At 33.7% G+C, this 13,094-nt stretch overlaps 1 protein-coding gene across 1 annotated transcript; it reads right to left on the bottom strand.

Annotated features, from left to right (window-relative positions):
- Positions 1–334: 334 nt before the first annotated feature.
- Positions 335–12,873, bottom strand: NTS (neurotensin). Its single transcript, XM_032345594.1, has 4 exons — positions 12,601–12,873; positions 10,040–10,101; positions 3,528–3,752; positions 335–1,088 (listed from the first exon to the last, which is right to left on the bottom strand). The coding sequence occupies exons 1-4, from the start codon at positions 12,671–12,673 to the stop codon at positions 936–938; spliced, it is 513 nt and encodes a 170-aa protein (XP_032201485.1). The 5' UTR covers positions 12,674–12,873; the 3' UTR covers positions 335–935.
- Positions 12,874–13,094: the final 221 nt, after the last annotated feature.

A 13,094-nucleotide genomic window follows, 5' to 3' on the forward strand; every position in this document is an offset into this window, starting at 1 on the left:
GTTGTACAAATTTCCCAGTCCAAATTAAAAATAAAGCTACCGGGGCACCTGGGTGGTTCAGTTGGTTAAGCAACTGCCTTCAGCTCAGGTCACGGTCCCGGAGTCCCATGATCGAGTCCCACATCAGGCTCCCAGCTCCATGGGGAGTCTGCTTCTCCCTCTGACCTTCTCGCCTCTCATGTTCTCTCTCACTGTCTCTCTCTCAAATAAATAAATAAAAAAATCTAAAAAAAAAAAAAAAAACAGCTACCATTGCTGGATCAAAGTGTGAGGAAAAAAAGGCAATAAATGGTGACTCTTCTAATGGAAGTAAATTTGTGGAGAAACATGTTGCTTTTTATTAGCCATGAAGTTTATTTAATAGAAAGACAAATTCAGCTGAAGATCATTCATTAAGATAGGCATAATTAACAACAGTTTATTAATCCTTCTTCTAAGATGAACCTATCTTACCAGTATTACGTTCCCCACATCTGAGAGATTTATGTGAGTCTTGGAAAAGAACACATAGTTCTCTCAATTAAAAAAAAATCAAATGACAAAAGTACTATAACTTTGTTTTGAGTCAATGATATATATATGCTAGGCTTTGCCACAGGCCTCCATTGTAATCTCTTATAATTTGCTTTAAAATGTCAAACATTTTGGCTATTTAAATAACCCATTAAGTGCTCTGCAAAATCACAAGACATTCTATATGTGACTTAATTAATATCTACTCCAATTACACACAACACATTATCATGCTCAAGATCTAGATTTATTTTAAAACATTTAGTCCAATTTATATTAATGCAGAAAAATCACATCCAATAAACCACAACTGTAGAAGAGACACAATAATTGTGTTCTGTCACATTACCACACAAATATAATTTGATATTTAATTACAGGATGATAAATCACAATCACAAGTAAATGAAATATTTATCTTCTCAGTAGTAGTAGGAACCTCTTTTGAGTATGTAGGGTCTTCTGGGTTTATTCTCATACAGCTGGCGTTTCAGAATGTAAGGGATTTTTCTCTTTATAACTTCTTCCTTTTCGTTTTTGTCATTTCCAGCATCAAGAACATCTTCCTGAATTAACTGCAAGATAGGCAGGATAAGAATGAAACTTACATGAATAACATCTTTCAGAGCAGTTTTCCACATTTTATCTCTTTTGCTATTCAAACAGTAAGACACACGTGGATGAGATATACAAATTTTAAAGCAATTAAATGTTTTGTCCAGGGACAGATGACTATCAACTGACCGAGATAGAATGAGAAAAAAACTGAGATAGTTTTTTTTCCAACTCTCTATTCAAGGCCACACACTGATACCTCCAACTGAAGCAACACACCAAGTAGATCTTTGAGTATTTTTCAGGCTTTCATTTATGAGAGACCAGATGTTATGAAAATATATAATAAATCACAACAAATACAGAGTTTTGAATTTGGTAAGCCAGGTTTGGCCTCAAAAGGCAACAGGATTTTGTATTCACTTTAGTTAATTACTGACTTGACTTGAAAACCATTCCAAAGATCCATTTCTTAATCAAAGAGAGAGGAATACCTGCTCTGCCTAACTTAGGTGTAGAAATTAACACATGTGAAAGTTCTATTTCAATAGTTAAGATCTCTTTAGATTGTGGTGCTTAATACTTAGAAGCAAGTTCAGATTCAATAACTTAAGGGAGTTCATCTCCATGAGAATCTTACCTAATATCTCATTGAATATGCCACATTCTAAAATTAGTTCTGAACACTTTATTTCTGATATAGTTCTGAATAAAAAATTTCAGTTAGCAGAAAATGTTTTAAGACCTCATCCCAGAATTTTGCGCTTAATTTTATGTGAAACTTTTAAACAAATTGCTCAAGATAAGAATTGCATTTATATTTGTGATTGTCTTCTAAACTTTAGGGTCATAAGAAATAGTAAGAGGAGACTAAGTTCTTAATTATAGTGCATGTGAACTGAATCGTATCACCAACTACTTTATTTCAACCCACAACTTCAATTTCAGAGAAGGTAAAACAGGTATTGTCAGATACTCTAGTTCCTTAATCTTGTGTTTCTCTGCGAACATAATCTATAATTATTCATATTCTGTTTTGAGCGATATTATCATTTTATTTCAAATCACTCAACAACATTTAAAATATAAAAGTCCTGGGGTGCCTGGGTGGCTCAGTCGCTAAGCATCTGCCTTGGGCTCCGGTCATGATCCCAGGGTCCTGGGATCAAGCCCACCATCAGGCTCCTTGCTCTGGAGGAAGCTTGCTTCTCCCTCTCTGCCACCCCTCTCTCCCACGCTGTATGCCCCCTCCCCCTGCTTGTGTTCCCTCTCTGGCTGTCTCCCTCTCTGTCAAATAAATAAATAAATTCTTTAAAAATATAATTAAAGTCCTAATCTTATGTGCACCTGATTTGTATGTATCATAGTTAATTGAGTTGTTGTTATTGCTTTTAATTCCTGGATAAATAGCACACAATTGACATTTCCCTATGTTAAAATAAGCATTTTTCAAGTTTTATTGATTTAAAGAATATTTTAAAGACTAAACTATTTAGCTGGAATTTAATTAAGTGATGAGTAGTCCACCAAGTAAAATTGAATGAACTTTTTTGGTGTTTCATCTAGAAAACATCATTTTATTTATAAGTTAGAATAAACACTAATAATTCTGTTTTACATTTCTTCTTTTCCACAGGTTATCTTTGGGATAGTCATTTACAGAGATCTCTATATTAGCAGGGAAGGTACCCTCAGATTTCCAAGGTTGGTGTAAACCCAAAATACAAAACATTAAGCAAATTTCTCTCAGAGGTTAATATGAAAGAAACGGTTCCCTTGTTGGGAAAATTTTCTTTTTCTTCAAAGCATTTCAATTTCTCTTTTCCTCCTTCAAACAAATTTTCCAAAACCAAAAGCAGTAAATCACTAGTATAGTATTCAATACAACTATTTTATCCTTCTTCAGTGTAGTTCTTTTAGTATAATGGATTTTGGATGTCTTGGTTTTCGTGGACCTAGTTTAGATGCTACAGATCTGAAATCTATTTATTCAATGAAATAGGAATATATATCATATATACATATGATATACATTCCAGTTTTATTTGCCTAATATATTCAAATACAAATGGAACCTTTTGGTTCTTGAGCTTGTTTATAAACATATATGACTTGGTGCTTCTAAGAAAATATTTTCAGTCCTTAAATTTTGTAGGCATGCCACTACCAAAAATTGCCTGAGTATGCCACCAATTTAAACACAATAAAACCATGTGGATCAAATCTGCCTTAAGATAGACACCCCCCTTTTAAGACTGAAGAAAAAATATTTTGCTAACTCCCAATATTTGAAGGAGACTTTGAAGATCTGAAGGAATGTTAACCTCAACACATGGTTTATTCTTCTTTAATATTTGTAAGTCTTCCTGTTATGATAATGATCAGGGTAAAAAAAATCAATACAAATGAAAGGTAACTAGTGTAACGATAATTATATTCATATTTTGTTTTTGTGTTACCTCCCATTGTTGAAAAGCCCTGCTGTGGCAGATTTTTTGGAGCTGGTATATTGTCAGCATTGCTTCCAAGCTAAAACCATCTAAGGCAGCGGGAAATTTCCTTCTTGTAATAAGCTCCTCTTCACGAAACTCTCCTGTTTCCTCGGCTTGGCTGTTCAGGTTATTTACAAAACTGCAAACATTTAGCAGGGTCATTTTCCAAGAAGAAACGCTTGCTTTACTGATCTGAAGTATAGAAAAAAATAGGTACTTAAAATTTATAAATATAAGTAGTTGAAACTTGTAATATATGAGTAAGAAATAAATTTCCATTGTGCTAAGCCATTAACATTTTAGGGTCTGTTACTCTAGCCGAAAAATTACACTGTTATTTATTTAGTAATTTTATATCACAAAATTGATTAGTACCAATTCCTCATATATTCTAATTTTAAAAATGTGATGCAGTTACACACATGCACATAAGCACAAATACATGAGCAAAACAAACAAAAAAGAATAGTATAAATATGTAAATATATGTATACATCACATTCTCTTTAGTTCACTTCATTATCTTTAGTTCACTTCAGTTTAGTGTCTAATGGAGCGTAGACTACAATGATACTAATAGATTTGGACAATTACAGTAGTGTGAGAGCACCAACCCATTCCACACATAGTTCTCATAGACAGCATCACAGCTGATCATTTATTTGCAAATTATAATATTTCCTAGAATTACCATTTTTTAATAAGATCTTGTCTGAAACCACTATTACCATCAACAACGTTCCTATGTGCCAATAATAATCAATGAGGAATCATAAGGACTTAGGAGCATCGAAATGCAAGATAATAAAAATTAACAAAAATTTCAAAAGTCATAGATGAAGGAAAGCATACATTTTTCCTAAAGACATTCACACACACACACATACACACACATGCACACAGACATGAAACACCACACAGCCATGATGGGAGGATTCAAAACAGTAATATCATACGTCAGTTCTCTCTACATTACTCCCTACCTATAATGCAATTGTAAATCAAAGTTCCAATTTGGAAAACATGGGGAGACTGGAATTTGGAGGTGGGAATTTAGCAAAATAATTATAATGTTAATTTGGAATTATGAATGTGTGAGAATAACCAAGAAGAGTTAGCAAAATAAAAAGGTAACAAGGAGAAATTTACTCTATCAAATATTGAAATGTATTTTAAAAGCTCAGTGATCAAAGGAGTGAATTAATAGAGCAAGAGTAAATATTAAACCCAACAGGAAATAATATCCTAAAATTGGTGCAAGTATAAATGAATGTGTAGCAGATAAGCGAAGTTTGCATTTGAAATCCTTGGGACAGGTGGCTATCAGGAAACCTGGACTTGGGTCTAGCTCTAACTTTCTTGACATATTGTGGTTTTAACAGTATCAAGATGGGTTAAATATGAGTAAAAATAAAAAAGTATCTAAATACATAGAATTTGTTTTATAAACCTAAAAAGGTATTATTAAGCAAATATCCAAACTGAAATCCACAGTGAAAAGGATAACATTCAATACATAAATGTATAGAACATCTCTGGAAAATTAATAGCCTGAACTAACATCAGAAGCAAGCTATATTGTAAAAGCTGCCCCAGAATGTTAATATCCTTAACGCAGGTAGAGTTCTTCAAGAAGAAACTGTCGAATACAGCTACCAAAAAAACAAAAAAACACTAAAAAAATTTAAACCTTAGGTAAGTAAAATGAGTAAACAAGTCATAGAATCACTCCTTAAAAGGGAAATATGTGGAAAGATGTTCAACCTGGCCAGAAGACTTTCAAAAGAGTAGGTACATTCATTTGGTGTAGTTATAGGAACATGGGGAGACAGATACTTCCTCTTCTAAATATTTGGTGGTCTGGGTGTAGATTTGTTACAAATTTTAAAAGGTGTTTTGCATTAAAATTCAAAGTATGCACACCCTTTGATTAAGATTTTATCTGAAGAACATGCAGACATTTGAGTACAAAGGTATTCACTTGAAGACATTATTATGATATGTAATAATATAATATATGATGGTTTTACATGAATACAGTTATCAGCCATTGCTTAAACTTTGCTGTGAGAAACTTAGAGATGACATACTCCATTGTCTGGCAGCAACAATTTATATCATGCTAATTGATGGAATACCATATTTTTACATTTAGAAAGCTCTTTACAGATTATCTAATTGAGTGTTTTCTCACCTGTACTCCTTAGAATGCTAGTTCTGCAATCACTGTTTTTCAAAGAGTTCCACTGCCAAGTTAATTGGAAAACTTGAATTTAAAGGAAATTTAAAGATTTCTTGAACTTAGGTATCTTCAGAGCTTTTAACTTGCAAATACTCATTGTAACTTTTAATTTTATTTATGTATTTTAAAATATTTTATTATTTTTAAGTAATCTCTACACCCCATGTGGGGCTCAAACTCACAACCCCGAGATCAAGAGTCACATGCCCAACCAACTGAGCCAGCCAGGGCCCCCGTTGTAACTTTTTAATGATGCTAGTAAAAGTATCAAATGTTTCCCAAACTAATTTGACCACAGAACGCTTTATTCATAAAGTATTTGTCTGGACTAGTGTTATCTGTTTACTCTTTTGGATGAGGAAACTGAATTAATCATCTTGTTTCCTTCTACCAGTTAAAGTAGTCACGACGTCACTCAGTAATAGGATTATATAAGGTCCCATGAGTCTCTCTCATAGAAAACACAGCAAAGAAAGCACTACTGACTGGAGGATGTCTAAGTAGATATCTTGTATTTGAAAATATTTTGTATAATGTTTTAACTATTTCATTCAGAAAAATGGCAAAGACTCTCTTTCTTCGAATCAGGCTCCTCCGAACCCTCTTTCTTGACTAGGTCCCAGCCTCGGGCTGTCTTTGGTCTCCTAAATCCAGTTTTAGCAAGAATCATGCTGAGTCAATTCACCACACGTATGTGGCTCTTGTCCTTATATCTGATATCCTAGATATTTGGTATCTGATCATCCTAGATATTTGATCAAATATCAGATACTTTATCAAATTTCTATCCTTAATATCAGAATCCTGTCATATCTTCTAGCAAGAATCCTTCCAGCCTTAAGAGGAGTAAGTTTCCTCTTATTCCATCCACAGAAGCCCCCTACACCTCGCTATAAATGCACACTTGCCCTAGCTGTGTTTGGAGTGGAACCGATCTCTGTAAAACCCCCATTTCAGTAGTCCTCTTGACTAAAGTCTTGCTTACTACCTTTAGCTAGATCATGAATAATTTTTCTTTAACAATAAACATTTTTTATTATCAAATTATTTTATACAAATGTTTATAATAGACCTGAGCCTATAGATAAGAAATTTAGAATATTATCTCCCCTTGTTTTTCAAGATAAGGAAAACAAGAGTATTTGTGGTTCTTACTTACCATTACTTGATTTAACTTTTTAATACTAAATAAGATTCTAGTCAAACTTTTGTTAGCTTAATTAAATGGGAGCCAATCTGTATAACCAATACTCACTCCCCATAATCACTGAACATAGATGAGTCCGGCAAATTGTGAATTCAAAGATTTCACTGAATTGAAAATAATTTAAGTCATCTGTGGTGGAGCTCTGAAGTTTCATAGTTGAATATAAAATGTGAGGGTTGGTAATGAATCCTAGATTCCCACTGTTAGTTCAAAAATACGTATTAAACTGTTACCAGGGGCGCCTGGGTGGCTCAGTGGCTTAAGGCCTCTGCCCTCAGCTCAGGTCATGATCCCAGGGTCCTGGGATCGAGCCCCACTTCGGGCTCTCTGCTCATCCAGGAGCCTGCTTCCCCCCCTCCCCTCTCTCTCTGCCTGCCTCTCTGCCTACTTGTGATCTCTGTCTGTCAAATAAATAAATAAAATCTTTAAAAAAAAATTCTCTCTCCCTTTAAAAAAAAAAACAAAAACAAAAAACTGTTACTGTATACTAGGCATTGAGTTTGACTATAGAAAATTACAATATCGTAGCAGCTTTTTTAGATCCTGAAGAAAAGAAAGATACTATACCAGGTTCTCTTTCTTAATAGAAGAGTATGAAAGCACTAGCACTGGTAATAAAGGCAATTGTATTGTGAGAAAAAATTATCTTCCAGTTTTCCAGCTATAAACTCTCTCTTGATCTTCTGTTGCTTAAGTTTTCCCATTAGAATTTCAATGTCTAAATAGCTTTACTTTAAAACTGAAATTGCTCACATATTTTCCCTTTAAAATGGAAAGAAGAAACCCCAACTCTCAGAAGTTTTAATAATGGAATCGTATCAGTATCAGATACTATTCTCTTAAATATTTAATTGTAGTAATTTAGTTAAAATTATCATGTTTGGAATTTTCATTTGCATAGAACTCTACTCAGACTAAAATTCAATAGAGTCAAAGAGAAACAAATGATAGTAGTTTTGTGTAAAAAAAAAAAAAATAGGGAATGAGTTGAGCTTTTTGTTCTCATCCTAGCAGCAAACTGAAATAATTGTGCTTCTGGGTGCTTTCTCATTACAGACTGTATTTTACTTTTCTCAAATCAAAGGAGTCAATGGGATTCAACTTTTTTTTTTCTTTTTAAAGATTTTATTTATTTATTTGACAGACAGAGATCACAAGTAGGTAGAGAGAGAGGAAGGGAAGCAGGCTCCCCGCTGAGCAGAGAGCTCGACTCGGGGCTCAATCCCAGGACCCTGGGATCATGACCTGAGCCGAAGGTAGAGGCTTAACCCACTGAGCCACCCGGGTGCCCCTCAACTTTTTTTTTCCATGATATGTTTTACAGACATATTCCAAGACTAAATAAAGGGGAAAAAATTTATTGTGCCTATATTTTTATGTATTTCTTTTAAGAGAAAAACTAAGTTACTCCATAAACTGCAATTGTTTTCCCTGTAATTCTAAGGAAGGAATCACAATTCTACTACCACACTTTCACACAGTAGCTAGCACTCCCTAAATTATACTACATTTTGGAGATTATTTAGGACTTTTATGTGTCAATGTAAACTTAGAATTATAGAGGTAAAATCTCTACTGAGAAACTAAGGCATTCCAATCTGCCCATTTCTATACAGACTACTGGCTTTGTCTTCCTATTTTTGAGTTGAGGTAATTGTAATGGTTGCTATTCAGACTGAGTATTAAACAAGGGATCCATTATCTTAAGGTTATTATTTGGTTATTGATATTTAATAGCTAAACTAAATTTGATCTTTCCTTATATGAAGCCTACCAAATAATGAAAGAGTTTGGTTTCAAACCATTCAACTTTTGTAGATCTGGGCGATGGTAAAAATACACGCACTCAAATTGTCCCCACGTGTCTTTTAAGGATCATAGTAGACATATCTTTGCTAGCTTTCAGATAATAATGTCCTATACTGCCAAATACAGACAAGAAATGGGTGTTTCCCCTTCAAACCCACTATCAAACATAATTCTACAAATATAATAGGGATTATTGTACCTAGAACGTGCTCATCCAATTAAGGAAGAGAAACACAAGGTGGCAGGACCCTAGTTGGAGTATTGCTTCAAAAACTAGACAGGAGCTTTGAGCACTTACTTTCTTACTACAATATCTGTTGAATTCTCTGCATGGATATCCCAGTGTTTATAATAGTGATTGTACCTGGGGTCTGCCTCAAGTTAAAACTTATTTTTCTTTGAGAAACACCTTTTAGTAGGGAACTCTTTTTTCTATTCCTGTGATCGACTCACCCTGGGTAAATGAATACTGTGTGGTAGCATGGTAAACAGGTATATTCCAATTGTATTTTATTCCTAGGTACAGGTTGGGATCTAGGAATCTTGTTTTCAAGACACCAAGAGAGGAGTAACAGGTACGGTATGCAAAATTTTACTTGGTTCCATAAAAACCACAAGCAGGTGTAGATACTTCTGTTATAGGGAGAATGTAAACTAGCCCCAATCCCAGCATTTACAAATGAGGCAATGAAGACAAGCAATGTTAACTAAGCCCCTTGCTTAAGAAGTCACAGTTGGAGAATTAGATCTCCAAGCTTCTGTTTGCCGTCTACTGCTCTTTAGTTTCTACCACATTTATTTCATGAATTGTCACGAACTATCATTTTTAATTTAGAACTCCATTTTACTCTTCCCGATATAACCAAAATGTCTATTTTGTTTCCCTGGATGCATTTAACTTGAGGCATACCTTTTGCCATACACAATGTGATAGGAACGGAAACAGGATTCCTTTAAATACATTTTCATCTCCACATAAATAATATGTGACTACCTAATTAAAATCGCAATAAGCTGATTGATAGTCACTACGATTTCTTTCCCTTTCACATCAACACCCTTAACTCCTTTGAACTCAAGGAAGAGTTTCCCGAGAAAGGAAATGCCTCTCGAAGAACTTTTCAGTCTTGATGGGAGTTATTAACTATAGGAAAAGACACCATGTTTATAATGAGAGCTTATATGTTCTTCAATCAATTCTTAAAGAAAAGAAAAAGTTACCTTTGATGTATGCATATTGGTCAATAAATCTGCTTCTAATGCTTTCATTTCCTCTTCTGAATCTGAGTAAAATCAAAACCACATGTTTACTATATAATCATATATCAAATAATTATACTATAACCTACAGATTTTAGATTAACCTCAAAAAAATTAGTCTTAGAGGCTTATTGTTTTTCTATGCATTTATTATCCATAAAATAATATTCAGAAAAAATACTTATCATTTAGTTTTGGGCTAACAGGCAGTTAGAATAATAAAAACACTCTTAAGAAAATAAACACATGATTATATGCCAAAAGAGCTATTGATGTATTGGAGTTACTTAATCTCTAAATCTCAGTATTTAAAAAAAAAAAACTGATTATACCATATGATTGAGATTTCATTAAAAATCCTGGTTAATTTTTACCAGCAATAGTTTACACATATAAAATATATGTATATTGATATTTTAAAAAGAACATAATGAAAAGATGTGTACAAGATGCTTTTTCAAGACAAAAGCAAAGTGAATTGTTTACTGATGATTTTGGAATAAGAGACACCAAGATTTAGTCAACTTGAGATGCTATTTTACCAAACAGGCTTTGAAAGATTTGTTTTTCCACTTTAAATAAGAATTTAGAATTACGTGTACTTAGCTATCTTATTACAGTCTATTAAGCAAATTGGTTAATTTGTCCATCAATACATGTGTAACTGTGTTGAAAATGGACTTCTGACTTTTATTAGGGTAGCCTTTCCAGTTTCCCCTAGTCAATATATTGCAGAGAAGAAAACTTTATAAAATACTGTAAGTAATGGAAATAAAGTTACAGAATATCATAATTACATGACTTAATTTATACTCACTGATCTGTCATAAAACAAAGCAGATGTTAAAATGGCTATCTTCTTCAGCACACACTCTTGTTGAAAAGAAGTGTCTCACTTAAAGAAATTGCTTGTTAAATTGTAACCAGCTCCTAAGTTACACCAGAGATCTTTTTTCCTATTTGTTCAAGGCCAGTCTGTTTCTCAAGGGAATAATAAATTCCTTTAGCCATTTATGAAAAATGTATGTCAAAATCCCTAAATTTTGGCTTATCACATCAAGAAGCTCAAAGAGTTAATAAACACAGTGTTTAATCAACAATCCATTTTTTCTTATACACTCTAAATATACCTCTAACCTCATGTAACAGATAAAATCATAATTGTAGAAAATTTGGTATTTATAGCATTAAAAATTATTGCAAAGTTAGAAGCTCAAGATCTTTCTCTCATGATCAAAATAAATAAAAAATTTTGTTAAGTAACATTTATATCTTCTGATAGATTTAATTTCATAGTTTAAATAAAATAATAGCAGGAGTTTGAATTAAATATTTCAATAAATTATTAATTTATATTAATGAATTAATATAAATAATGAATTAATTATATTAATAAAATATAAAAGTATGCAACAGGCTAAATGATTTTTTTTAAAGATTTTATTTATTTGACAGAGAGAGATCACAAGTAGGCAGAGGCAGGCAGAGAGAGAGGAAGGGAAGCAGGCTCCCTGCCGAGCAGAGAGCCCGAAACGGGGCTCGACCCCAGGACCCTGGGATCATGACCTGAGCCTAAAGCAGAGGCTTTAACCCGCTGAGCCACTCAGGCACCCCAGGCTAAATGATTTTTGCTGCATTTATTCCCTATGTATTTTCCCTCTTTGATGTGATATTGTAATATTATAACATTACACGTTACTCTAATAAATTTAAGTCTTATTTTCAAGGTAAGTTATTGGTAGATATATAACAATACATGGCTTCTTAATTATCACATGCAAAACACTCCATAGGTAAATAACTTCCATTATTTTTATTCCACAATTTTATTCCATAAATTTACCAATTTTCAAGTAATATTTTGTATGAACTTAAACAGCATGCAAAAAAATTTAAATTAATAGTATACTTATTTGTCACATGGAAAGACTATACAAAATGCATTGTCTAACAGTTCTTGGAATATTTTTATATTTTTTAGAAATCATTTTCTATAAATAATGGTTCATTCATTTACTCATTAAACATCAGTTTTCACTTTATTTGTATCTTGACATACCTACACAGTTAAAATAATTTGGAGGAGGAAGAAGCCTCTGTTTCCTAAGAGAATGACTGAAGATGAGAAAAAGCATTTTGAATGGAATGAGTTTTAACTACGGGTTCTCCCTTTGACAGGTGGTGCCTCTGTACTCCTCATCAGATTTTGACCAGCCTAATTTAAGTTCTACACATTTTTTTTTTTTTTTCTACTCTGGTGGTTATATTCCAAGTGGAAGGCATGGAGTGTTTCACTGAAATCTCTTTCATTACCTTTGCAGATTTAAAAAGAGAAATAAAATCTTTCAGTTCTTGTAATCATAAAGACAGAGAAAGAATCTATTCAGTTTCTATCACTGAAAAGCAAATCCAGAATAAAGGAAAAACTCTTCTCCCTGGATGCATTAACATAAGTAGCAACACAGTGCCAAAAAAGAGAAAGAAATCACCTCAGGGAATTGTGAAATGGCAGCTGAGCTTACCTGAGCACAGACTCCAGGAGCTGAAAGCCAGAAGTAGCATGCATATCAGCTGGATTTTCATTCCTGCCATCATCTCCTTGACCCTTCTAGCAAGCCAAGTCCATAAACGTCACAGACACGCTGAAAGAGGCTTTCACTAGTGCTTCCTCTTGCCTTCAGCTGATCTGGAAAGAGAACTATGAGAGATGCTTTGGCCATTCCCTATATATACACGCAGAAGGATGATGTCATGATAGCACAGGGATTATCTCTTAGGATGTGCCCTCTTTCATCTCTCTCTCTCCTCTCTCCACTTCCTCCTCCCCCTTTCCTTTGTACCCCATTCTCCTCCCCCACTTCCGAACTTCAAATGAAAGTGTGACATCTACCCTAATTGCCACAGTTGCTCTGGATTTCTGACGCACAGAAATCATTCAAAAGCAATTCCATATAGAACATACTGGAAGCAAAAATTACAGTGCCTCTCTTTCTCCATTGCCTCTCATTTCTGACTC

This window comes from Mustela erminea, chromosome 6 (genome assembly GCF_009829155.1).
Source record: "Mustela erminea isolate mMusErm1 chromosome 6, mMusErm1.Pri, whole genome shotgun sequence".
NCBI lineage: Eukaryota > Metazoa > Chordata > Mammalia > Carnivora > Mustelidae > Mustela > Mustela erminea.